Genomic DNA, 26,862 nt, shown 5'->3' with positions numbered 1-26,862 from the left:
GTTTTAAACTCCAGACTTATAACTAATGACTGAACTGAACACACACACTGCATTCATTAACACATATGGCGAAAGTGTAGTTGCTACATAAAACGATTTACTTTTACTGATAGCCTGAGTTACACATTCATGTTTTTGTCGGGTCCTTTCCATGTTACTATGGTGATCTTTGTAAACAACCAGTGGTAAAGGTTAGTCAGTAAGCTAGCTCTGTTTTCGGGTCAAAATTGTCCCTACCCTGCATAAAACGAACTTTTGATTTTGTTTAGCTGTTGTGCTCTAGAATCCAAGTGGATTTCATCATGTCGGTTCGTTTGTCGCGCGTTGAATTGCTCAGACTGTGCACAGTGCTGCAGGACTGTGTTGATCAACTGGCTGTGTTGGGACATGTCATGCCAGACACATACAAGGGTCGCCCGGAAGCGGATCTGGTATCAAAAAAAAATATTTTAGTCACACAACATACATATTTTCAGCTTGTCTAAATCTAATTCGAATTGAATTAATTATACCGGGGCCATCTGTGTGTGTATTGCAGGAAGTGTCAGCGAACATTGGAGAGGTACTTAAACAGCAGAAAGGGGCTGAGAATAACTTAAAGGCAGCACGTCAGTTTCAAGGAGAAGCTGGAGGCTTGCTGGATGCCACACGAGAGTTTCATAGATCACAGAAGGAGCTAAACCGTACCCTTGAGGAGAACCCGATGGCACCAGACAACCTTGCTAAAGTTCAGAGGGATAGGTGCGTTCAAACTACAGTCTAAAAACGCCAAGTTAATAAAAAAAGAACCTCTTAACTTCATACTTGCAACATTTCTCCTTCCCTTTACACAGGCAATTTGTGGCATGTGTGCTCGCTGATGTGTTAGAAGAATTGCATGAGAAAGAAGTTTTTAACAGCTTGCTATTGGCTGTGGAAGAGGAAAAAAGAAGGAAGGCCCACCTTCTGGACATCATAATCAGGTCATACCTCATTTAAGCCATGTCAATAGACAAATTAATCTCACTTTTGTCCACCTAACAAACATACGATATTGCAGAGAGGAGGAGGGGCGCCGAAAGACCAAAGCTCTTCAAAGACAACTGCTTGACATCAAAAAAGAAAAAACACTGGAGCTTCAGGTTAAGACTAGTCATTTAGACTTTCGTAAATGTAATGTATGAGAAGTGCAGATGTAACATAGGCTATAACTCTGTACCTTTTATTCACTGTGACACATTTAACCATTTTCCAAGTCAGCAACGTGAGGAAATGACTGCTCACCTAAAGGACCAGCTACAGGAGGTGAAGGCCAAGACTGGTCTGGAGCGGAAGTATGTGAAAAGCAGTGCTGATTTACTGGTGTACCAAGGACAGAAGTTGAATGCCCACTCTGAGAAGCAACTGTCAGATGAGATCAGGGTTTGTGATCTTGTAACTTCAATTGGTCATATTTTTTGTCCTTTTTTTGGTCCTTTCATTGGCCCCTTCTTTTTGTTTAGCTACTGCATGACCAGTTGGAGGAAGAAAGACGTGTTCATATGGAGATGGAAAATTTCCTGAAGGAGCATCAGACAGTGAGTGAAGGAACTCTTGGAAAGCAGCATGACTGACTAACATAGGGGAACATTTGATAGCAGAATCCCTTAAGCCAAACGTATATTGTAACTAGACATTATATAAAACCTCCCATTAGCGTGACCCAGTGACCACCTGGCTCTTGGCAGCTCAGATTTATTGACACTCTAACTGTGCTGTGCTGGCCTAGTGTCTGGGGGAGAAACTGGAGGTGTGGATGGAGCGCTATGAACGGGACATGGAGGACAAACAGCACGAGTTGAACACCTTGAGGAACAATAAGGCCAATAACCTCGCCCATTTACAAGAGCTAGCCAAGAGGGTTTGTTTTTAGTGGACATCTACAATGTACAATGAACCCAAGCCAAGTTCTATCCTGGATGCTAACTCTGTGTTGATGTTCCAGTACAGAGACAGCGAGCAGGTTGTTATTGATGACAGAATGGAAAAAGAGAACCTGCGCAGTCAGCTGGAGAAAGAGCAGTTGGAGCGGGAGGCAACGACCAAGGTAACCATTAAGCATACTTAATAACCATCTTTCTATTCTGCTCCACCCTTCCGCCAACTGAACTAATTCCAATCTGTGCAGCCTAGCAACCTGCTTGTTCTTTTATAGTTACAGATCTAATATTAACCTTCAACTGAAGACTGACTATTAGTTATGACGAATTCATATATGAATGTGTTTGTGTAAGGACAGTCTAAATAATTTCCTACACAGCCCCTAATAATAAATGTATATGTTCCATTAGTCATGAGTAAGTTTACATTTATCTTGTCCCCTCAAAATTTGTCAGATTCAGTCCTGGTGGAGGGGGACTATGGTTCGTCGTGGTTTGGGCCCTTACAAGAAAGGCAAGAAACCCAAATCCAAGGAAGGCAAAAAAGGAAAGAAGAAGAAGTAAGGCACCTCAGAAGCCCCAAATAAATGTTTATACACATGCTTCATAAGTTACCTTATGACATGGACAATATTGATATCTAAATATTGGGGCCCGGGAAAATCAAATATGCCTTTTTTATGAGTAGAAAACCAGAAATTGTCTTCTGCACAAAGTATTTGTGTTACATATTAATATTTCTTAAAAACAGCATTGGAAGCAGAGATTCAAATTGGAAACTTTTATTAATGCACTTTAAAGATAACTCCAAATAGTCATTCCAGATGTGTTCAAATTTGTTTTGCATGTTTTAGAGACATCTTCCAGCAAACGGTGTAAAAATTAAAAGTAAAAATGTAAAAAGACCATGTTAACGGTCCTTGTTTATGTGGGAAGTAGATCATACTTGTAAACGTATGGAATGTATCTCTAACTGTACAAAGTCACGCAGGGCAGCAAACCCCTGCAATAGGGTCACATGATTACTGTTGGGGAAATGTCAGTCAGTTTGGGAGAGAACACTTAAATATCTATACAAACATTTATAATAATATATCTATAATTAAATCAGTTTTAACTTCCCTTTTCAGAACTCATGGTCTATCAAAAAGCAAGTTAAAATGGTACAAAACATACCTCTTTTAAAAAAAATGTCTGTTATTTAAGATGCACGGCCCTAAAGAGCCTAATATCCATGTAGGCTGGGAATTTTGAAAAAGAAAAGTCCTAAGAGCCCTGTCAATCAATGCTCCCCTTGGTCAGCCTGGACCATGCATTTGTAAAAAGTGTCAGCTCTGGCATCAGTTCAGTTCAAAAGCCCCCCTACACTCCCAGTCTCTCTTCTTGATCTCCAGATTGTGTCTGCCTATTTAAACCACATTTCCAACCCTTTCTTAGAGAAGTCCAATGATGGTGTGGACGGCCAGTGCAGGGACACTGTTTAAAGCCTCCAGTCTGGTAGACTTTGAATGGGGCTGTGACACTCGCTTGGCTGAATGAATGATCTGTGCAGCTATGAGTACAGCAAGTACAAACCTACGAAAAATACTCAACCATTTGAATTTCAAGGCTCTGTCAATAGTAAACAGAGGACCTTGATTCTCATGCAAGTATGGCTAAACGTCCCACAAGTATAAAAATAATGGGTCCTGTGCATATACAACATTCTTAAAAGACCACAGTTAGCTATATCTGCTACACCACAGTCTACTTGTTGCAAAACTCCAATGTGAGGCAGTTAAATAAAACGCAAGTTGAAACAAGGTAGTGTATGAATAATCTGACTATCGTGTCCACCTTAGCCCCTGGTCCTAACAGCTGTCATTACCCTAGACCTTAGAATAACTATACTTCAGGATTTCATCATAAAAAAACACAAACAAATGCAAGGGAGCAGGTTGGCATCATGCAGTCTCTCAACCTGCCCATATGCCCTAAATAAGAGCCTTAATGAGTGGTGCTCAAGGAAGAAGTTGTCTGTAAACACTGGTCGCGGATCAGTCTTCCCTACCCCACCCGTAACACAAACCATCAGGCTAGTTTAATCTTCTACTACTTGTCCCGGACCAGCGATTAGGGACAGCATCCACACATTCAAATCCTGTGTCCATGTTGCATTGCACAGTAATTTCAGAGTTTATATACAGTATATATTTGTACATGTATCCTTTAACAAAAGAAAAATAATCTTTTGGAAAACTCTTCCCCCCCCCCGGCAGAGATTTTGATTGATTTAGCCAACATTCAAAATGTGGTTAAATCAGTTATAAAATTCCATGAGTTGGCAGTAGCAACGACTGATGCAACCACCATTATTCCTGCACACTTGACTTTTAGTTGCACTCAACCTAGTGTTACTCAGGCGACAAACCAGTTATATTCTCCAAACACACCCATCCCCCACATGCAAGGATCTGAAGTGACGGTAAATTAATACTAAAAATGATATGCAATAATAGCAATTATAATAATTATTATAATAATATTATAATAATAAAACAATACCCACAGAGAGAAAAAATATGGAAAAAGTGAAAAAGACTGACTAATATTTAGAATTAAAAGATCTTTTCTTTTCCAGCCATTTGTGACAGTCCCTTGTCTGTCCATCCGTCAGTCAGTCCTCAAGGCTGCTAGTCAGAAGCAGTCTGTATGGATTAATGAAGCAGAGCAAAGGTCATCTTCCTTTCTCTTGCAGCCGTGTCTCAGTCAGGGTTTAGGGGGAAGACGTGCTTGGGAAGGCAGGGCTTGGAGTCCCCTTTAATGGCTGGGGTAATGTCGAATGTAAAAGGAAATGTCACTTGAAGTATGGGGATATGCAGAGCCTTTGCAGTAGTCTCTTTTTATTCCACCCTTCTTGGAAATGGGGCAGGTTGGGAGGCTATCCATGGAGAAGTTAGGAGGTCCTGTGTCTTTTCCATCGGTGAATAATTGTGTCAATCTGCCTTACATGGCCAGAGGGGTAGTGGCTGTGGCGATGGCAGGGGAGGGAGAGTTTTTCGGGGGTGCCAGCTCCAGAAGTGCACGCACGGTCCCGGCCACTTGAGGGAGCCCCCGTTCCTCCAGGATATGGAGGGGGAGACACAGCTGAGGCTGAGGCCCGACACAAATACACACACACATACAAACACACACACATACAGACACACCGAAATACACACGTACAAGACAGAAAGGATGGAAAAACAGAAGGGGAAAACAAAAAAAGGGTGTGTCAATGAATGAATAAATAATAATACAACTGAACCAAAAAATGAAAAACATTATGATTGGGAATGGAAACCAAAGTAATCATATAGTCAACTGCCAAAACGGTTGGAAAGAAAGGAAGGGTCAAGGTTGACAGGGTGGATGCCGGGTTATGAAGTTAGGGGGTGCACTAAGACAATTACCAAGCAACACTTCTCACACGCTGAGTACACCTTCGTTTCTGTGTGCCTTTCTACGCGTTGAGTTTGTGTCTACAAAAAAACATATGGCACACCAACGAACTACCAAAAGAGGAAACTGATGCCACCTCAGAAATTTTTCATTTTATTGTGAAAGAAATATATGGGAAGAATCGTACACAGGTAAACAGTACGTGGGAGAGATAGGCACATGGTTCACAAAGCAGACGGACACGTAGGAAACACCAGATTAGGCACAGGACATGAGGAGATAGCAGTCCTTGTCCTTGAACATGACATCAGCACACTACAAAACAAGATTCACCCTCTCTCTCTCACAGTGACGTGTTTCTTCTCAACAGCACTGATTCATAGAACGATAGTGACTTCAGTTGTAATACAGCTGCCGAGGGGTTTCTCTGAAGCCACCCCCCCCCCCCCACAGATGATCTTAGGTTGAGAGGGATTTGAGACCACAGTTAAGGAGAGATTGTCTGTGGTTCTTGATTGTTTCTCAGCGAGAAAGCTGGTCATTCAACTTCTTTTTGATTGGCTTTCCGGCTCCCCTGATCCCTCAGCCGACCAGTGAGCAGCACTCAGACGCCCTGCCCTCCCCTCCCCCCGTCTCAGTATTGATGGTGTTTTGGTGCAGCGTGAAAGGAAGCACTTCCAATACCGTCCTAAAAGCCAGTTGACGTTTGACGTTGTGCATTTAAAGCACTCTCTTATCTCTCAGAGTTCCATCCACATGAGCAGACAAACTTAAGGCACAGGACAAGAGGATTAGTTAGGCAGAGCCATGGGATTGGTGACAGGGTGACACACAGCCCACAGGTTCTGACTTTTAATTTGAGAAGGACGGGGTCGGCAGCCTCTCTTTGCCACTCCCTGAGGGTGTGCAACCCCCAAAATTAAGGGCAAGAGGAAAAGCATACTATTGTGCCATTTGGCCAGAGCTATGTCATTCTTAACAGCCAGCAGACTCTGGCAATGTTTTGTTTTAAGGCTGAGTGGGAGGTCAACTCACACTTGTGCTTTTCACTGGAGATCTGCTGACTGTTGGATAGTTACTGTTTGAGCAATGCGCATAAAGACGCGCCTCAGTAAAGAGGTATGGGAGCTCGGGTATGTGAGTGTGCATCTATATGCGTCATATAAGACTTTGTGTGCAGGAGTCCGTGAGTGGCGCGAAGCCAGTGTTGGGGGCAAAGTGAAACATCTGCAGTCCAGATCACAGGTGGGGCACCAGGTGGCAGTACAGAGCACACAGCACAGACATGATGGAGAGATAGAAGATGGCAAAGCCTGCAAGCTGGGCAGGGGGGGAGGGTAGGCGGGGGGACGCCACGGAGAGCAGGACCCCAATTGTCCCATAAATACAGCCCCCCCGGCCCTCTAGGACCTCCCCCACAGAGCACAAACTTTCCTGGCCCATAGGAGAAGGATGCGAGGTTCATATACAAACAGGGTTATGTGTACAGATAGATGAGGGGGATGAGGTGCCATTGTTCAAGACAAAGGCAGAGAGGAAGGAGAGAGAGAAAGTCCATGTTAGTAAGTAGCAGTGCCTAGTTAAGTATTTTGTATATTGAGTTAGCGAGAGTCGGGAACGGAGAATGGAATTGTGCGACATTCTGTGAGAAAGAAAAGCATGTGAGGGGAGGCCGAGCTCGTTTGTAAGATCCTCTCTGTGTCTCACCTGAGGAACCCCGATCCTGCGACACGCCTCCAGGAAGTTTTCCACGTTCCGCCGACATTTGGCCATTGTAAGTTTGGGCTTGAGGAACAGACAACATGAGGTTGTTAGTAGAACAATCCCTTTTTCGGACTTTATTACTACATTTCAGCGTATGGCATGATGCATTAGTGGAACAGTGTTGGATATACAATTATCCATACAGGTAATACAAAAAAGTACTTCTATCCAAGGCAAGTTCGAAGACTCTTCTACAAATGTTCTCGGACACACATTCCTAGACACGTACCACAGCAGGAGAGGGCACATGGATGCTGGGCACAGATCGCGGCCGCACATGATTGGCCAGATGGCACAGCACAACTCCGTCAGTCAGCGCTGCTCCCAGGTCACTGGGCAAGGACACTTTCAGACGGGACTCAATGTTCTACAAGAAGAGCCGGGGGGTAGGTTACAGCAGGACACAGTACTACACCAGGCAACAGGAAGGAGGACAGCTATGTGTGTGTGTGTGTGTTTGGGCAGATGGGGGGATCATGGTCAACTCACTTTCCGCAGTTGCTCCACTAGCTCAGCGTCTTCACCGACTAGCCCCTGGGGCGGAGGCTGAGATGGGGCAACCTCCTCAGGCTCTGGCCTGGGGGCGGACGAGGCTCCTGGGAGGACAGAGACACAGAGAGAGAGAGGCTACAACACATGCAGATTCAAACACACTGAAGGACACAGTATCAAGTGCAAGTCAAAATTATTGGATTGGATCAAGTTTCTAACTCGGAACTGAAAGAACAATAATACATCTTTTTGCCAAGAGACTAAAACTGAACTGGCCACTGAAATGGAACCTTGATAAATATAGACGGAACTCTGAAATGGAATCTTGCTAAATCCATACAGAACTATAAAATGGAACCTTGGGAACAGACAGAACTCTCAAATGGAACCTATAGAAACAATGGACCAGAACTTTGAGCTAAGACAGACAGAACTCTGAGAACAGCGTTGTTTCAGAATTCTCTTTCTTTAACCGGTTCAAAAAAAACTGAAAATAGGACACTTTCTGCTGACTGGCTGTGTTGACTTAGATCACATATAAATGTCACAGCCTCGTGAGAACTGACAGTGGACTGTAATACATGGCTCTCCATTGCAACACACATTGTTGACACACCCTAGGCCTTTCCACCCTGACCTAAAAGGTTACGACCCTTTGACACACCTCTCCTCTTCTCTTCCTTTTGGCTGAGGCGAAGCAGAAAGCTGTCTGGTCGTTGCCCGGGACCTCGGCAGGTGGGTTGGCCAATGAGGCCAGAGTAAGCAGGTGATTGGATGGCTGCCAATGGAGAGGTGGGAGAAGAGAGATAGGTTGGGTTAAGTAAAGCAGATATACAGTACATACCAGAAATGAGTGACTGGTGTATATGGATCTAATATTCAGCACCATATTCAATTCATTATCTTTATCACACAACTCTAACCCGGGCCAGCCAGACAACGTCAGTATTTGCATAAAGAGTTAGTTGGAAAACAACCAGGGTCTTACCTGTGGTAGATAGAGATGCCCGCTCATCCCCAAGCTGACCAGCCAGTAGAGAGAACCATCAGAAAGAACAGAGAAAAAAAAAAAACGTAAATCAAATATTTAACTTCATAATGGCCCTTATGTCAACAGTACAGGGAGTTTTAGAAAGCAGATGGACTTTATGAGTAAGACTCATGCACATCTGTGCTGGTCCACTTTAGATGCTGCAAATCTTATAAATGACACCACCAGAAAATGAGTCCAGGACTAACACTGCAACATAAGAAAGGGGATAGACGCTGCGCTAAAAACAGCAAACCATGCAGGTTTCAGTACCTGCAACTGACAGGAGAGGGGGGGGTCTGTAGAGCGGGACAGACACCCATCTAGGGACCGTCCAGAGAGAGACTGGGAGGGATGGAGAGATTGACGAAAGAAAGGGAGGGGCAATTTGAGGAGAAGAAATGAAAACGATAAGCAAAACAAATTATGGAAAGCAAAAAAGAATAAAGAGACAGAGACACAGAGAGAGAGAGAGAGAGAGAGAGAGAGAGAGAGAGAGAGAGAGAGAGAGAGAGAGAGAGAGGGCGAGAGAGGGCACGAAAGAAAGAAAGTGTTGGAGTTTAATTTCATTGTGGCAAAACCAGCATACATACTTTTCAGTTTATGAAAATGCACACACACAGCATGCAGTATATATGCATGCTGTATGCATGCCACAAAACCACAGACGTGACCGTGAATAGTATTTCAGTCTACCAAACTTAGCACTCACGAGGGGTGGACATGCTTTAATGAGACTGTTCATGACCGTGTTTTAACTTTGTCGGACGTGTGAGTGTGTAAGACAGTGTATGTCTGTGTGTATGTACATGTGTACACAGCCAAAGTGTGTTTCACCTGTTTGTGAGTGCCAGGCCTCCTCTTTATAGTGTTGGTGTCAGTGTCTATCTCAAACACCATGAGGGGCTGGTACTCGCTCTTAAGATAGGGAGCCAACCACAGACAGGTCCAGAGTAGGAGCACAACACAGAGAGACAGGGGTCAGACGGGGGAAAGAGCAGTGGAGGAGAAGAGAGGGTTAGGGTCAGCAGGAAGGTTTAAGCCCAGGAAAGCCGGTTACTAGTCAGCAGGACGGGGACAATCTACTGTTTCTGAAACGGGTTAGTGAGAGAAGATTTAGAGTCAGAAAGCAAGAAGAAAAAAAAAAGACAGGCAAGCACCGAAACAGCCACTCAACAACAAACCTAAACCAGACAAACTGAGCAGCAGACGACTAGATACACAGTTAGCAGTGACACTGAATGCCAACAAGAATCCTCCTTTTCAGTTAATGGAGGAATGGCTTTCTTGCCGTTATCTGGTCAGACGGTTAAATCAAATTACAGTTCAAGGAGGAGCGTGAGACACGCGGAGAGCACTGTGCATGTGCAACACACAGACAGAGGCGTGGATCAAAGCCTGCAAACTTAGTCTGGAGGAAAGAGAGGCGGGGGTGTAATGAGAGGTCATGGGGTTGATGCTGGTGGGGGATTGGGCGGATGGGTAAGCAGGGGGCGGGAAAAGGATGACACGCAGGCTCTTACCACAAAGAGGGCGGAGTCATCGGTATGGGTGGAGCGTCTGGAGGGGTATGTGTTCTGGCAGGGAGTGGAAGAGAGGGAATGAGGACCCATTAGAGGGAACACGAGGGAACACTTGGGAACGAACGGAGGAGGAGGAAGGGGGGAGGAAGTGAGACGCAAGTCCAGGAAAGAGAAAAGGCAAACAAATAAAGAAGGACTGGAAAAGTAAAGATGAAAGAGTGGGTGAACAAATGAATGGGGGGATGAGAAAAGAGAGCTGTATAGAGGATGGAAGGGGAAAGCAGAAGAAATGCTTGTTTCCCTCCTCACACTATACAGTGGAGAAGCAGGCTGTCGACTCACCTCACTCTCAGGACTCAGCTTGGTAGGGCTGGTTGCTTTGTGCTGGAATCAGAAAAAATGTAATTAAATACTACACCCTCTTTGACAAATACATCTGTGCATCCTGGCCCTATTTACAGGTTCTTTGTGAGCCGTAACAGATTATCAACAGCTTAATAGCGTTATTTGCAAAAATGGGAGCAACATTTGTCAACCATCAACCCACGTAGGCGACAGTTTACTACAGTACGTACTAGCAGCATCCACAAGATAGATTCTTCCTTTTAGTGACCACTGACAAAAGCACAGTCCATGTAAAAGATTTCTACGTTCTCAGTTCTCACCAGTAATAGCATTGTTATTTTGTGAACACAGGAAGCTAGAGAAAAAGGAGAATTAACAGGATCACTCAGTTAAATGATTTTACTTTCAAGCGTTTAGGTGTCAAAACACAACAACAGCTCTGCCAAATGGGACACACAACCACATAGTTACCCTGTCATAGATTTAACAGAAATGGGTCTGAGACTTGGTACTACTACTAAGTAACACTCTGGTTCTTGGTGTGACGGATATTAGGTCGGAGGACCCTAACCTTGACAGAGGTCATGACAGCCTCTCTCTGCATGGAGCGAGACTTCTGCCTCTCCTCCTCGTACCGTAGGGCGGCCAGCTGGGCTTCCCTCCGCACCCTCTCCACGCCCCGGCCAACCCCAGCCCCGCCAGCCCTCTGGAGGCACACACACACACACACAGACAAACGGACAGAGGGGAAGAAATGAGACACCCAGCACTGTGAGTCCACGTCCATGGATCAATCTTAAGAGACACCAGAGCTGGACAGGGAGGACATGTTAACGGCGTTACCTGATTAGGAGAAGCAGAGGCGGCTGTAATGCCACTGTCATGGCCACTCCTGAGGGTGGGCACACACAGGGGGGGGGGGGGGGGGGGGGGGGGGGGGGGGGGGTGTCAACGTAAACATGGACGCAGTTGTGTTTCAGACAGATTACTCTTTAAGAAGCTCTTCCCATCAGCTCGGTAAGAGCTGACACGGCGGTGAGTGTTGCTAAAGTGACACATACCACACGTTTAGAGGTGTAACAGTGGTTAACGGTAAACTCCTGTTAATAGATTTCATTAGTGGGTTTCAAAGGCACGTTGTGTGCCTGCGTACCTGCTTGACAGAGAGTTTGGTCTCCGCGCATCGTCTGCCCTCGCGTCTTTGGTGGGGTTGGACTTGCCCGGTGAGCCCTGCCGAGTCAGAGAACCGCGGTGGGTTAGTACGAGCAGCCCAGTCACCAAACACTGACACAGTCCATCAGTGTCCCCTACCTCTCTGGTGATGCGGCGCTCAATGTACGCCATGAACTGGGTGGTCAGGACGTCAGACGTCCGGCTCCTCCTCCCCCCCTCCTCGTCCTCCTCCTCGCCCGCACAGCTGTCGATGTAGTCGATCTGCTCCAGCTCGGCCTCCACTAGAGGAACGCATACAGACCCAGACCTTGCTGTGTTAGAAGGATCTAAGAAAGGGGGGTTAGACGGGGGTTCAAACCGGAGTTCAGGTGTGTTTCTCCTAGCGGTACGTGAGCTACAAAATCGCGTGAGCCCGACAAGTAATGCACACGGCCGCCAGACGGACACAAAGAGGTTGCGGGTTCTCACGTGTGCCGTTGGCGACGGCGGAGGCGGGTCTGTGCTCCTCCCTCTCTCTCTCCCGCCGCTGCCTCTGCTCTTTGGTGATCTCCGCCACGCGCATCGGCAGGTCGGACAGCTCCTCTGCGGGCTGCCGGGACATGGAGGAGGCGAACGAGAACGGAGAGATTAGCTCCTTGCTGTGAAGTGAACTAACGGCAGCAACTTGTAAACATAACACCGACGTGACTGACCTCAGTGGCCATTGATTACAAAGTGCCAGGTCGGCGCAGGCCTGTTCTTTCCCCCCCCAACCCCTTTTCTCTCACCTCATTGCCTGACCACCTCTTGTCCCCGCTGTCCACGCTGTTGAAGCCAGAGTCCAGCGCTCCGTACGGCCTCCCAGGGTACAGCTCCTCCACACTGGAACAGGAACAGCGTCAGAGGGGGATGAGATCGTTCAGGACTGGTCCCCCACGGTAGGGGGAAGGACATGGAAATGTATGCCAGACAGGATGTACCAAAAGTGAAGCGGTCAGTGTCTCGCCTCTCCCCCAGGCCACCCATTCATCTCATTCGAACTCTCATGCAAACTCATTGTCACTCTCACGAGCTATGTCATTTTGTCATTGTGCTATGTCCACTGTTGTCCTCCCAACATATAGGACGTTGTTACTATGCACCTTTGGACATGCAGAGAACACAAACTAAATATTGAGAGAAGAGAAATAAAGTAGAAAAAGAGAATGTCACAACAGAGAGAGGGACAAAGCGAAACAGACAGACAAAAGAGATGAGAGGAGGGGATAAACGGGAGAGTGGCCCTCTCTGCACACAGCTGTACCCAGGCCAGGCCTCTCACACATGCTGCTACCGGCGGACGTGTGTGTGAGCAGGACCGTGTACTCTGTCAGTGAATAAGTGAATGTCCCCGAGATGGTGGATGTTTGAGGACAAACACCACCCTGTCTATGTGCTGCTGGCATGGTCATTATGAGAATGGTGGTGACTGTCTGCGTTTCTCTTACCAGGATCCAAAGGCAAGTGGTCTCCTGTCATAGTCTGGAAGCTCAGGCGTGGTCTTGCTTGCTTCCATATTCAGATACTTGAATATATGGATCTTCCCCTTTATACAAATCTGGATCAAAACACAAAAACATCATGAGGCAATTGCTATCCTAAATCATTGCGAGGTCAGTTGGACTTACGGGTGTGTGTGGCGTGTGTTACGGTACCTGTGCGGGCGGGGTCTGTAGGGGGTTGTTGTCCAGGAAGATGCTCTGCAGGTGCCTCAGGTTGCGATAACACACAGGGATGGACGTCACCTTGTTACAGGAGAAGTCCAGACGAACCAGAGGCAGCTCTGCCAGCTCTGCGTAAAGAGGTCCCACGTCAAACAACAGGAGGGGATATGTAGTGCGTGTGTTTTCTCAAAGACAGGACGGGGGGCTGACCTGGGGGAAGGCGGGCCAGGTGGTTCCGGCGGATGTTGAGGTCACGGAGCGCCTCCAGCTGGCCCACCTGAGGAGGGAGAGTCTGGATCTCATTGCAGCTCACGTCCTGCAGGGAAGGAGAGGAGAGGCGCACACATGTGATGCTGTCATTAGTAGCGTGTAATGGTGAGGATGAAGCTCAGCTATAACTCTGCTTGGTTAGCTGATAAACGTGTCGGTAGAATGCACTGATGCGCAGTAGAAAGGTCGGGCGGAGATGGGTCAGTTCTGACCAGTTCTGTGAGTTGTCGTAGCTGGCCCAGCTCTTCAGGCAGAGAAACAAGCTTGTTGTTGCAGGCAATCAGGACCTTCAATGGGAGACTGCACACCGGATCAGGCAGAGTTGACAACTGGTTCCGACTACATGGAGAAGGGAATGAGATCCAAGATTTGTCTTTGCTCGGGTACCAGGTGAATTTTTATGCTCGGTCATCTACCTTCCATTTTAGTAATGGAAACAGAGCGAAGAGATGATAATTATAAATAAATTAGGCCACGAAAGTGACACTTTCATTTTTAGGGCACTGGTTTTGATGTCCTCATTATGATCTGCTCCAAAAATTAAAATATAAAAGTTTATTCTGGTACTTCAGTGGATGTGTAGTATGCCCGCATCCCGTTTCCATAGTTTGAGATGTAGGCTATTATACAGTATACCTCATACTGTGTTGATATTGATAGTGATGATTCCTACATGATGCATGACTTGTACAAGTATTTTGTCAACAAATACAGTTGAGTGATGCAGGGTGCATGTGTGTATGAGCCTACCTAATGTTTAGGTAGGTGAGGGCCTGAAGGTTTAGAAGACTATCAGGCAAGGAGCGCAGGCAATTCTGATACAGGTTCAGGTTCTCCAGCGACACAAACATGCACACCTCCATGGGTAGCTCTGGCAAACGGTTTCGGGACAGATCTGAAAGCGACACAATAGAAACAGACACAATAGAAACAGACATTTCAATAAAGCGTAAAAAAAACTTGTGTTATCAAAAGTGACATTTTTGACTTCATTCTACACAACTAATCACATTAAGCGAAATTGTTATTTGGCAACTGACCAGAACACAAACACATTCTTAATATACATCAATAGAAAATGTATCAAGACCGACTGTGCAAAAAGCCTTCACAACAGACAACACAGGAAAACCTGGCCACCATTTCTGAGTAGATACCCGTGACAGATGAAAATAGCCACATAGCTGACAATTAAAATGACTTGTTTCTTCCCCAGTCGTACCACCAAGCTTAGTATCTTGAGAAACTTGTGTTGTGCATATCTAAATAAGAGAGGTACAGGCCATAGCTAATAATAGCATGACGCTGCATAGCTTCACAATGTCCCCATTAGCGCCATTCTTTGTGGCTATAATGTGTGAGGGACTTTCAGACAAATATACAGTCAATTACAGCTAGTCGGATCTAAGAAGATAGTCAACACTCTGATCTGCATTCAGAGCTGCCTGTATTGATGCAGGATTCAAAAGGCACTTTTACTCCAACGACAGAGATGACGCCTTAGAATAATTATGAGCATGTGACACAATGGTGTGGGTAGTTTGTTTTCATTACAACCCTCGGGAGTCACCCCCCTTCAATCCCCCCCCACTCACTCGCGCTCTCTATTCACTTCAAAATTGAGAGGTACTGCTGGTGCACAGCGCAGTGGCTGTGTATGGGTAATTATCTAAGTGCTATCCTGTGTGTGTGTGTGTGTGTGTGTGTGTGATATTACGGGATACTGTTTTTCGTATCATAGGACAAAGTTGGGATGTTGCTGTGTCCATTGATGGGTTTCTCAGCCAAATGCCTATATTTGTCTCTGCAGCTGTGTGTGGATCCGGCATCTGGAATACAGGATGTAGAGCTCACTACAAGGTCTACTTCCTACTCTGACCACCACATATAGCCTACCAACCAGACACATTCAGGCAAATTTGCTCACCACATACAAAGTTGCCCAAAGAATACCTGTTAACTTGAGCTCAGACCAGAAACAACTGACCAAAGCTAGCCTACATACAAACATAATCCTCACAGTCTGTTCTGAAATGTTTTATTCTTTAATTTCTTTCAATGAGCTCCTCCCCGTGATAAACAATGTTGACTGACCATCAAGACGGAAGTCTGGCAACAACAAAAAAATAAAAAATAGGACACATGTTTTCAACACAGACAGGCCTCTTTTCCTCCATTCTCTTCCTTCTTTTTTTAGAAAAGCCTGGTAGTATGTTATGCCCCAAAGCCGTACTAAACTTGTATACACATGCATCCTCCACATGCACGCACGCACGCACGCACGCACGCACACACACACACACACAGCGATCACTATGCTCCAGTTCCTCTGATCACATAGACAACAGTGAACAGTATAGTGCCTGGGGCATCTGGGTTGCAGACTTACTCACAGACAAGGATATGGATACTCTTTCCAACTTGCTCAATCTCCACTCCAACATACACTCACAAGCACAGCTCCCTTTTATCTCTATTTTTATATTACTTTACATTCTAAGAGTAGTGTGTCCATGTAGAGTTGGAGGCTACAGTTGGGGTAGCAGACAGCTCAGCTCCACTGCTTGGCACAACATTGATAGAATTAATCAGTCCCTTCATGTGACATGCAAGAGGCATCACAACACAAGTGTGTCCCTGTCCCAAAGCAGCTCCCTTCTGTCTATCCTCATCCCCCCCTCCACAGCTCTCAACTAAGGCCCAGTCATATTGATTCTTCTGTTCTTTGCAACTCATCGATCATTCCTTTAGTCTCAGTCTTCTTACTCTGCTGTCTTTAAAAGGACCCCATGCTTCTTAAGTGCACCACTGATTTCAACTGTGATTTGAAAATGTAATCCCCACCCAGACATTCAATAATGACCCAGATACACTCTGACATTGAGGGTGTGTTTGTTGTGAGAGTTCAATCAAAATGCTATTAATGAGGAGCATTTCGTCAAGCTAAATGTGTCCGTGTTTTAGTGACACTGGAGCAGAGTGCAAGAATGTGCAACTTGGTGTCATAACTCAACCGTTAGGTTGTCAGCATCTTTAAAAATGTTCACTGACTTTGCAGCAGGAAACACAAAACTACTTAAAAATTACACAACCTACAAATTGTCCACATACAGCCATATTGTTGGATCTTGTGATGACTGATTGACCCCATCATGTCACTAAGTTAACTTCACTGTAGCATGTAGCAGCCTATATTGAAGTATAATATCCCGTGCCACGTATGGATACGTAAATTGTAGTTTATGTCGGCTTGGTAAAATAGTGTCCTTTAAAAAGCATATGCAAATTTGTTCAACTCACTTCTTAGTGTTATATGACGAAAGGCTGAACTTTTCCTTGAAGCCGCCTAGGCTTGTATCATAACTAGCAGTCGCTTATCATAGGAAAATGTCAATCCCATTCGCACACCCCGTGTTTACCAACTGTCCACTGCCACTGAAAGCGAGCTGGCTGGCTAACTAGCTAGTTAGCAGCACGGCTAGCATAGTTGACCTGTGTTTCAAGCTATCTAACAAAACTTCCAGTTCATCATACGGTACTCATCGGCGTTGAAAACGTAAATACACCAATCCTTATTGGTTTTATCAACATTTGTCTTTGTTTTGGGGTCTATTTCTCCCAACACTCAATCCAAACTTACCGGCCCGAATCGTATCTGTCAAGTCGTGGTTGGCGGCGCTCCTCGGGAACTCCTTTAGTTTCCTGCCGCTGAGGTTGAGGAAACCAGTTGCCGAAGCTTCGTCTAATGCCCTGTCCAGTGATCGATTCCACGATGCGGGACCTGGTGATCCTACTCCATTACCGGGGACCCCTACCGCCCCGGAGTTACCGACCGCAAAAGTGGGTCCGGTGTTCTCCACAGACAGCAACACCGAGGCCGCCATTACACAGCTAACTCCCACCCGATTCTCCCTATCCAAGCAAGAAGAGTAGCCAGATCGATTCTACGCAAGCGCATATTATTCTAAGGGCAGGCTGAAGTGTTGTACAAGGCCATGGGAGAGGCTTGTTTGGGAACTGACCGTGCGCAGTTAAGAGAAAACTATTTTCATAACTCGGGCTTCACTCTCCTACCTATCCCATACAAATCCTACTCAGCTATTCCTTTTTTTTTAAATTAAATCTCAAATTTGTATGTAGTCTTGCTGAAGAGAGATGCGTATACTTGATGCAAATTAAAATATATCAATGATGTACTCTCGGGGTCTGATATCCTGCTGGTTCTGGGGGAGTTCCCGGGGGACATGGTCCAGAATAACCAAAAAATGCAGAACAAATTACATGTTTTCTTTTTCCAGAATATTCCATGGACTTTAGCATTATGTTTCCCACATAATGATCACAGTAACATACATCACCTTCATCACTGTATTACTTTAGAAATGGTCAGACTGTTATATACAGGGGGGGAACCACTTTCCTCTGGCCTCCAGGGAAATCTGTTCCCCTGTAATTTCAGTGTAAAAGACTGGTAGATGAAACTTCTTATAAATAATGATCACAGTAACATACATCACCAGCATCACTGTATTGCTTTCTGAGTGGTCAGACCGTTATATGGTGAATCGCTTTCCTGGGGCCTCCAGGAAAATCTGTTCCCCCTGTGTTCTCAGTGTAAAAGACTGGTATAGATGAAACTTGTTATACATATTGATCGCAGTAACATACATCACCAGCATCAGTTATTGCTTTATAAATGGCCAGACTGTAATATACAGGGGGGGAACCAGAGCAGAGTAAAATAGAATACAGTAGTATAGACTTAATCAATGATGCAAACTTTTTTTTTTTTTAACTTTTTTGAAAATATTGTTTCAAACCTTCAAAACTTTTTTCCCAAAAATATTGTTTCAACCTTTCAAAACAATTTTTTCTAAAGAAAATCGAAATTATTGTTTCAACCTTTTTTTCACATGTGAAGTGAAAGGATATAATAGGAGAGAGGGATAGGGAAACAAGAAGCCTTTCTGCATAATACAGAGTAGAGTCCTCATCAAGTACTCATGATGCAAACTTTTTTTCTAAAATATTTGTTAAACCTTTGTAAACTTTTTTCCTAAAGGGTCCTTAATAGAGTTTCCTAAAATTATAACACCGACTTGTGCCTGCAACAAAACGTAAGGTTGTGTGTTAAAAACGACACACACACAATAAAAAAATGTATACAATAAACTAAAAAATAAACATGTTCCAAACAAGACAATGCTCACGAAGGCATTTTCTGTTCAAATTGGGATGCCTTAGTACTGTAAATCACAGTAGTGCTACTACTTTAGGCTACACTAGACGGATTTGCACTAGCTGTCAACGGACTCCGAAAACAGGGACTGACTGAGCAATACAATTTACTATATTTTAAAGCCTGTATTTGAGTGCAAATTAACTAACCAACATAGAGAAATGTACCTTATGCACATGGAAAATAAGTATAGTACACTATAAACACCCGTGATCATGTTAAATCACATTCAGCTCAACCAAGCAACAAGAGAGTCATGATTTTGCACACGCTCAATGAAGGGGGAACAGGGGAACTGAAATCTCCGTAACACCGGGATGTAAATTGCTGCAGAAAACCATGAAAGTCACACATACGGCCTTACTTTAGGATCATTTGCTTTCTGTTTTGAGGTAGCTTACAAATCTGTCACTGATCTGAACTGGTCTTACAGCACCACTAACCCTTTGGTTTGGCCCATTTCCACCTGTCACCATGTTTGACCAACAGAGACTACACAATAACACTACAATACCCATGATACCTCGTTCATGAAAACGTCTCTCTCCGCTACGGAGGAAGGAAGTCCCTGATCAAAGCACATGCGCGGTGCATGATCAGGACCGGTGTATCATGGCGACATACGTGGATATTCTGAAGAGCGAGTTTCCCGAAATTGACACTGAAGTGTTCGACTATATTACGGGTAAGAGTTAGAGAATGTCAGATGATCCCCAGTCAGTCTCCTAGACTTTGAAAATGTCTATCGTGAAATGAATGATCAACGTCCTCATTTGATTCACCACGTGAATTAGCTTGCTAATAGCACGCTAAATTATCTATGACGATAGTGAACTACGTTTTGGTTACCCTGACTGCCTCCGGTGTACCGCGTACATGCTGATCTCAGGGACGAGGAGTCAATAGGTTTACTACTTAATTGACTGTCGCTTGGTTCATGAGCACGACTTACAGCCAGGCTCATTCAATACCAGTGGTCAGTTATTTGCTGGCCCCCAGTCTACCTTAGATAGACATCTACCTGCATAGAGGCTAGCTTGTCATCCAGTTTACCGATACTTGCGCATTAGTCAAGGAGGTTTGGTGTTATTTAGCAACCTATCGGTAGTTATTGTCGTCCATGTATTTGGAATTGTGATTTGTCATTCACTGTTAGAGATTAGCTGTCCTCAGATGGACATATCAGCTGGCATAAATTCATTGCTTGACCAATGACTTAGTTAGAGCCATCAACAGCGATTTGATACCTGTTCTTTAAAGTTACATCAGAAAGCTACCAGCATTCCATTTAAATGTGAACAATTTAGCAGAAATTAGCTGTGGTTGTTTTTATAAGCGTTAACATTCTCTGTTTTGTGTGTTGTACTGCAGGTGTGCTGGACTGTGGAGGGCCTGATTTCGAGGATGAAGATGAGGTGTTTGATGCCATTGGTGGGGTACTGCAGGGGGTTTCCGCAGACTTTAAAAACGAGGAGGATATTAGAGACATCTGTCTTCAGATGTTTAACACGCTTAAATTGTACGTACAAATGTTAACTGCATACTTGGTTAATTCCCTTATCATATTTTCACAGCGCGAGTCTAATTATTGAAGTAATTACCGTAACTGCCTTTGCTAATATTGGGCTTTCCCCCCCTTCATCAGGAATAACTGTCATGCTGCTCAGAAGCAGGTATTGCTCAATGCCCCAGTTCAGTTGTCTCAGATATCTGCTGAGTGTGGTAAGATCCCTGTCTTTTCGTATCTGGTTTTTATGTAGAAGCTAAACTAATTCTGATTATTTGATCCCAGGCACTCACCCCTTGTTTAAAACCTCAGATTGAAGTATTTTCACTTGTTTCTCCTCAGTAACTGCTACAAATGATGTCCAAGGCATATGGATGATGAAGCGAAGCCAGAACACGGTAATATGTTTTCTCCTTGACAGTATTGTATTTTATAGGGCTGACTACGTACTTGTCATTTTCCTTCATTTCCATTACACTTTTTTCCGTACTCTCTCTCTGATGGACACACTTACACATACACTAATGTGTGTGTATATAGACTGTGAATGCCAAGAAATTGGAGAAAGCTGAGGCCAAGCTGAAGGCAAAACATGTGAGGAGGAATGAACGAGATTCACAGAAAACCGTCAGCCCATTGTGAGTCTCGTTTTAATACTGCCAATAAATAATATACCGTTATTTCAAGCTAGGGAACAAGCCTGTTTGAACATTCAAAGTTGAATCAAACTGTTTATGAAACCCCTCTAATGATGTCTTTGTACATCTCACTCGCTCTCTTTTTTTCTCCACAGGGTACTAGAGGAAGCATCAGCTAGTCAGGCTAGCAGTAAGAAGGAAAACCGTGTAGATATGTCTGGAAAGAATAGAAGCTATGACATTCGCATTGAGAACTTTGACGTTTCATTTGGCGAGAGGTGAGTAAGACTCTTATCTGGTACAGCAGTAACTACACTTCATTTGGGGTTTGAAAGCATTTCTTACAGTTAACAAAACCCATTTCTGTGGCTCCAGATCTTTGCTGCAAGGAGCAGAGCTGTCTCTTGCCACTGGGCGTCGCTATGGTCTCATTGGGCGCAACGGCTTGGGGAAGACCACACTCTTGAAGATGCTCGCCAGTCGCAGTTTGCGCGTACCTGCCCACATCACCATCCTTCATGTGGAGCAGGAGGTTGCTGGGGATGAGACGGTGGCCCTACAGAGTGTGTTAGAGAGTGACACAGTCAGGGAGGGGCTTCTAAAAGAGGAACGCCTCCTCAATGCCCGGATTGCCAACGGAGTGTAAGTTACACATGGACAGAAATGCATTAAGAACACATTCCACTGCTATAGCCTGTTATTAAAAGTGCACAGAAACTAAGGTCAATGCTCAGCAAATGTTTTCTGATTACCGTCTCTATTCCACTAGAGGGCACCAATAGTTGCCAAGCACCTGTACATTCTAGAACAATCTATTGTTGAAAACTGTAAAAAACTGTTCTAAGATGACCCTGTGACAAAGATTGAATGTGTAACAAAAGACAAAGCAGATTAAATGGAACACTTTGAGAAAACTTTTAGTCCCAAACTGTTAACTTGTTGTTTCCCCTGTTGCTTCTCCTGTTGCAGTGCTGATGGATTGGAGAGTGTTCGGCTGACAGAGATCTATGCCAAACTGGAAGAGATTGAAGCAGACAAGGCACCTGCCAGGTAAAACAGAAAAACCATACCAACCACCTTTTAAAGATACAAATAATTTTTGTCATTATGCAAATACTTCTCTTTCTAAAACTGGTTGTTCCCATCCTTGATTGTGATTGGCTATATCGCGTTCCATGCCGTTGTAAAATCCAGCTTCGCGTCGTGCCTAACAACTCCCCTTACCTGTTCTAAAATCAGCGTAAACCACGGCCTCTTGGGGCTTATTGCTTAATTCTATATCTGTATTCCTCCAGAGCGTCAGTCATCCTGGCAGGTCTTGGGTTTTCAGCTAAGATGCAACAGCAGACAACAAAGTAGGTGTCCAGTCGCTTTTCCTTAAGTTGGTCTGAGGGTTGTCTTTGAATGTGAGAGTAACAGGTATGCATTCATTTTCTCATCAGGGAGTTCTCAGGAGGATGGAGGATGAGATTAGCTCTGGCCAGTGCTCTCTTTGCCCGGTGAGTTTTTTTTGTCATCTCTAAGGAAATAACTCAACTTTGGAATTAATATATTGTTTACATGCTCTTGAAGGCCCAGTTCTTTACTTAAACATTAATCTATAAGTAACTGGTGTATTTTTCCTGACATTTTTAGGCCTGATCTTTTGTTACTCGATGGTAAGTAATAAACCTTTTCTGAGTACAATTCAATATCAAGGTGATTAAAAAGTCAGTTAAAATGTACTAACAATCTCTCTCTCATTTCCCCTCTCTTCCTTTCTCTCTCAGAGCCCACCAACATGTTGGACGTCAGAGCCATTCTCTGGCTTGAGAACTACCTGCAGGTTGGTCCTAATTGCTACTAACACTGAATATTGTTCTGTGCATTTATGGATCTGTATTTCACTTTCTCTTTTGCCATCCTCCATCAGACTTGGCAATCAACAATCCTGGTCGTGTCCCACGACCGCAACTTCTTGAATGCTGTGGTCACGGACATCATCCACCTCCACTCCCAGAGGCTGGAGAGTTATCGCGGTGACTACGAGAACTTTGTCAAGACCAAAGAGGATCGTCTGAAGAGCCAGCAGAGGGAGTATGACGCCCAGCTACAGTACAGAGATCACATTCAGGTAGAAAACCAGACTTGCTCTCTCATTCACATCTACACATAGGGGATTTGTACAAATTCTTTAACACCTTGACCTTACCAAGAAAACCACTGAAAGAATACAGCTCATTCAAAATTCCTCAGCTAGATTATTAACTAAAAGGAGAGAACAAATTAGTCCTGTCCTAGCCACTTTACACTGGCTCCCTGTTACCTTCAGAATTTACTTTAAGGTCCTTTTCCTCACATACAAAGCTCTACACGCACAAGGACCTAGCTACATTGCTAACTACCTTATAAACTACACACCAGCTAGAACACTGCAATCATCAAATACAGGCCTATTAGAGGTCACCAGAAGCAGTCATAAGAAGATTGGTGATTCGGCCTTTGTCAATTACGCCCCAAAACTATGGAACAAATTACCCATAAATATAAGGGAAGCAAACACGCTAGACATTTTTAAGACAACTTAAAACCTACCTTTTTACCAAAGCATTTAAGTAATTTTATCTCCAAAAGGGTTTTACTACTTTTATTAGATATATTATTGTTTTTTTAGATTTGCTATTTTAATCATTACTTTTGTCACTTGTATTGTTTTTATTGGTTTTATGTAAAGCACCTTGAGCTACAATTCTTGTATGAAATGCTATATAAATAAAGTCTTACTTACTTGACAAAGTTATCAAAATGTTTACCTAAAATGACAACGGTATATGTCAGTCAAAATGTCAATCTAAATGGTGTTCGTTTCTCCTCTGAATCCCAGGTGTTCATTGACAGGTTTAGGTATAATGCAAACAGAGCTGCACAAGTGCAGAGCAAATTAAAGCTCTTGGAGAAACTGTAAGTATGTGCCTTTTTATTGTTTTTAATCATCCTTTCCATTCTTTAATTCTGTGTTTCTTTGACCACTCTCCATTTTGTCCCACAGCCCCGAACTAAAACCTCTTGAAAAGGAGACAGAAGTTACTTTACGGTGAGAGACTTTGACCCTGTGTTATTCCATTACAGGGGTTTCAAAATTCACATTTAACAGTAATTTCGTCTCTGTTTTCAATGTACTTATTGTTTTGTAACCGTGTGTCCGCTCATATCTCAGGTTCCCCGACAATTTTGAGAAGTTGTCCCCTCCTATCCTTCAGTTAGATGAAGTGGAGTTCTATTACAACCCTGATCATCGCCTGTTCACAGGGCTGTGTGTCTCTGCAGACCTAGAGTCCCGGATCTGCATTGTAAGCGTCCACATTCCAAACCTGTCGGGAGTTCTTTTCTTCTTCTTTTCCAAGTAGCACAAAGTCTAAAATTCCTAAATCTATATACTTTACCTTTTGATAACCTCACTTGTGCCACTGAATTGGTAGGGAGCTTTTCATTGGAGACCCAATGTTCTTTGTTCACTGAAACTTTGAGTTTGAACTTTCAGGTGGGTGAGAATGGGGCAGGCAAATCTACCATGCTCAAGCTATTGATGGGGGAACTGACGCCCGTCGGAGGGATCAGACAGGCTCACCGGTAAGACCCATTGTATCTCTAGGCTAAGGGTATCCTGTTAGGTTTTTGTATGCTTGTGGTTAATGGCAATGTAATTCTGTCTTGGTCAGGAACCTGAAGATAGGTTACTTCAGTCAACATCACGTGGATCAGCTGGACCTCAATGTGTGTTCTGTGGAGCTGTTACTCAACAAATTCCCAGGTACCACTTAAGCACATAGCTGCTTTTATTTTACAGCCGTGTGCCATAGGCTCATGTTCATAGATTTCCTAACAATGACTGAGATGAGATGGCTGGCCTGCCTTTCCATTGTAACCACTGTCACTTTGTCCTGCTTCCTCAGGTCGAAATGAGGAGGAGTATCGGCACCAGCTTGGTGGATATGGGATCACAGGAGAGCTCGCCACGCGCCCTGTAGCCAGCCTGTCAGGAGGACAGAAGAGCCGAGTGGCATTTGCCCAGATGACGATGCCATGGTATATTGACATTTTTATTTCATTATTTTTATGTTATACGTATTTATTTTACAAGATGAATCCATCCTGATTAATTTGTACACTTTTTGTGTAACTGTTTCTCTCACAGCCCAAACTTTTATATCCTTGACGAGCCGACCAATCATCTGGATATGGAAACTATTGAGGCTCTGGCAAAGGCTCTCAATAAATTCAAAGTAAGTAAATATGCAGCTACTAAACTAAAATAGTTGATGATCTGATATTCTGAAGCATATTTTTGGATCGAGTCAATGTTCTCTTTCTCCTGCCAGGGCGGCGTGGTGTTAGTCTCTCACGACGAGCGTTTAATCCGGTTGGTGTGTAGAGAGCTGTGGGTCTGTGAGGGAGGGAAAGTGCGGCGAATCGAAGGGGGCTTCGACGAATACCGAGATATCCTTACGGAACAATTCCGCAAGGAGGGATACCTGTGAGAAGCACCAAGCAACTCACCAACAACATGCCAATGACCGACATGCCAAGTTGCCAATGGATATCCACCACAACCTAAAGAAACCTATCACACCCCAAACTGCCTCCCTCTCAGCGTCCCTCAGGAGGGGGAACTGTGTCTGACTGGTGCCACCCAGCAATCCTCTGTTTCCCATCGCATAGTCTTTGTTTGAGCACACTCAATTTAGCTGGCTCCTAACAAGGTCTGGGTCCTGAGCAATATTCTGCCTGGTGTCCTAAAGTGTACAGTGCAAACTCTACCCACCTGATGTACTGGGATCTAAATCAAGTGCTCTTTTGCCCTCCGGGTCCAGACTTCTCTACTCACCTTCACGCTAATTTGGTAGACTTGGAGAGGATACTTCATCCTGTGATCGTCAGGGCTAACCCTTCTTTGTACACCCATATGTGCAACTATCTTGGCAAAGCAACCCTCATCTCTGCAGTATCAAGGGACATATGTACATCTGAAAACGTGTATTTATTTCTTAATCCATCCTGAAGAATGCATGGTGTGTGTGTGTTGTATATGCTCGAGAGAGAGAGAAAATTGACAAACGTTTTGTTTGCATATAAACTCATCCAGCACAAATTAAGTGAGAAGAGGAGTTTATTTAACCAGAGGAACAATTGCATATCCATGATTGTCAACATAGGAAAACTAAGCATCAAGACAAGGTTATTTGTGTGTGTGCGGGGGCTGTCGGGGCATCTCCCACCAGCAAAGGTAGTGGTTTACTATAAAAATAGTTAATTCTTATAATAAAAGCATACATTTACCCATTTGAATGGTATATATAACTTATAAATAGCTGTTAAAAACGTAAGAATTCATAACTCCATGCTAATAAAAAAACATTTCGATCAAAATGGCCTTTATTACTTTCTCACATGATTGCAAATACAATCCCAGCAGTATTAGTCAACAACACCTGTTTAAGATCTTTAAATCGGCTATCGTGGCTTTCAACCATCACTCCCATCTTTCATTCAGCCGCCTGGGTCTGATTAGGCTATGACTCGATAACCTACTTCTAAACACAGCAGCCACGAATTGTTGTCTTGTATAGTTTTCGCGGGCGTAATGCCCCCCCCCCCCCCCCCCCCCCCCCCCCCCCCCCCCCCCCCCCCCACCACCACCACCACCACCATTGCCAGCAGCTGATGAATGGACACCATCTTCCTTGACTGGGGTGTTCCTAACCCCAGACATTTTTTAAAGGGTGCCGTGTTAGTTTCGTGGCAATTAAGACTTTGAAAATATGAAATCTAGTAGTTGTTAACCATCTCTGAAATATTTGTTTCCGATGATAGCATTTGTTCAGACCACAGAATGAAAAAAAAT

General features: G+C 44.3%; 3 protein-coding genes across 8 annotated transcripts; 2 read left to right on the top strand and 1 right to left on the bottom strand.

The window, feature by feature from the left end:
* Positions 1–48: 48 nt before the first annotated feature.
* On the top strand, positions 49–3,109 carry iqcg (IQ motif containing G). The gene is made up of 9 exons (XM_047035389.1): positions 49–431; positions 539–741; positions 834–962; positions 1,040–1,121; positions 1,240–1,401; positions 1,482–1,556; positions 1,748–1,879; positions 1,964–2,065; positions 2,355–3,109. The coding sequence occupies exons 1-9, from the start codon at positions 303–305 to the stop codon at positions 2,460–2,462; spliced, it is 1,122 nt and encodes a 373-aa protein (XP_046891345.1). The 5' UTR covers positions 49–302; the 3' UTR covers positions 2,463–3,109.
* On the bottom strand, positions 2,665–17,546 carry lrch3 (leucine-rich repeats and calponin homology (CH) domain containing 3). Of its 6 annotated transcripts, none has more exons than XM_047035383.1 (22): positions 17,238–17,546; positions 14,348–14,492; positions 13,810–13,936; positions 13,538–13,643; positions 13,319–13,455; positions 13,112–13,221; positions 12,413–12,506; positions 12,114–12,234; positions 11,784–11,971; positions 11,626–11,702; positions 11,316–11,364; positions 11,044–11,178; positions 10,470–10,511; positions 10,128–10,181; positions 9,442–9,522; positions 8,878–8,949; positions 8,563–8,596; positions 8,239–8,352; positions 7,572–7,678; positions 7,312–7,449; positions 7,026–7,103; positions 2,665–5,030 (listed from the first exon to the last, which is right to left on the bottom strand). In XM_047035383.1, exons 1-22 carry the CDS (start codon positions 17,479–17,481, stop codon positions 4,884–4,886), a joined length of 2,400 nt encoding a protein of 799 aa, XP_046891339.1. In that variant the 5' UTR covers positions 17,482–17,546; the 3' UTR covers positions 2,665–4,883. The 6 variants fall into 6 exon arrangements, with proteins under 6 accessions (XP_046891339.1, XP_046891340.1, XP_046891341.1 ...); XM_047035384.1 differs by having other exon boundaries at positions 11,784–11,926; positions 17,238–17,545; XM_047035385.1 differs by lacking the exon at positions 9,442–9,522.
* Positions 17,547–19,425: 1,879 nt separating this feature from the next.
* Positions 19,426–26,397, top strand: abcf3 (ATP-binding cassette, sub-family F (GCN20), member 3). The gene is made up of 21 exons (XM_047036439.1): positions 19,426–19,521; positions 20,208–20,355; positions 20,482–20,558; positions 20,686–20,741; positions 20,884–20,981; positions 21,137–21,259; positions 21,357–21,623; positions 21,951–22,031; positions 22,277–22,336; positions 22,424–22,480; positions 22,617–22,639; positions 22,751–22,806; positions 22,894–23,094; positions 23,845–23,921; positions 24,010–24,054; positions 24,178–24,310; positions 24,502–24,590; positions 24,680–24,771; positions 24,914–25,046; positions 25,156–25,243; positions 25,340–26,397. Exons 1-21 carry the CDS (start codon positions 19,449–19,451, stop codon positions 25,496–25,498), a joined length of 2,136 nt encoding a protein of 711 aa, XP_046892395.1. The 5' UTR covers positions 19,426–19,448; the 3' UTR covers positions 25,499–26,397.
* Positions 26,398–26,862: the final 465 nt, after the last annotated feature.

This window comes from Hypomesus transpacificus, chromosome 15 (assembly GCF_021917145.1).
Source record: "Hypomesus transpacificus isolate Combined female chromosome 15, fHypTra1, whole genome shotgun sequence".
NCBI classification, from domain to species: domain Eukaryota; kingdom Metazoa; phylum Chordata; class Actinopteri; order Osmeriformes; family Osmeridae; genus Hypomesus; species Hypomesus transpacificus.
Note: the sequence above shows the minus strand (reverse complement) of the source record. Positions and strands in the feature narration are given on the sequence as shown.

Coding starts and splice junctions, on each gene's coding strand:
- lrch3 (XM_047035383.1), bottom strand. CDS start 17,481: ATGGCGGCCTCGGTGTTGCTGTCTGTGGAGAACACCGGACCCACTTTT. Junction 13,937..14,347: donor CTCACCTACCTAAACATTAG/GTAGGCTCATAC, acceptor TTCTCCATGTAG/TCGGAACCAGTTGTCAACTC. Junction 10,182..10,469: donor AGCTGAGTCCTGAGAGTGAG/GTGAGTCGACAG, acceptor ACTCCCTGCCAG/AACACATACCCCTCCAGACG.
- abcf3 (XM_047036439.1), top strand. CDS start 19,449: ATGGCGACATACGTGGATATTCTGAAGAGCGAGTTTCCCGAAATTGAC. Junction 21,624..21,950: donor GCCCGGATTGCCAACGGAGT/GTAAGTTACACA, acceptor CTCCTGTTGCAG/TGCTGATGGATTGGAGAGTG. Junction 22,032..22,276: donor GCAGACAAGGCACCTGCCAG/GTAAAACAGAAA, acceptor GTATTCCTCCAG/AGCGTCAGTCATCCTGGCAG.
- iqcg (XM_047035389.1), top strand. CDS start 303: ATGTCGGTTCGTTTGTCGCGCGTTGAATTGCTCAGACTGTGCACAGTG. Junction 742..833: donor GCTAAAGTTCAGAGGGATAG/GTGCGTTCAAAC, acceptor CCCTTTACACAG/GCAATTTGTGGCATGTGTGC. Junction 1,557..1,747: donor TCCTGAAGGAGCATCAGACA/GTGAGTGAAGGA, acceptor GTGCTGGCCTAG/TGTCTGGGGGAGAAACTGGA.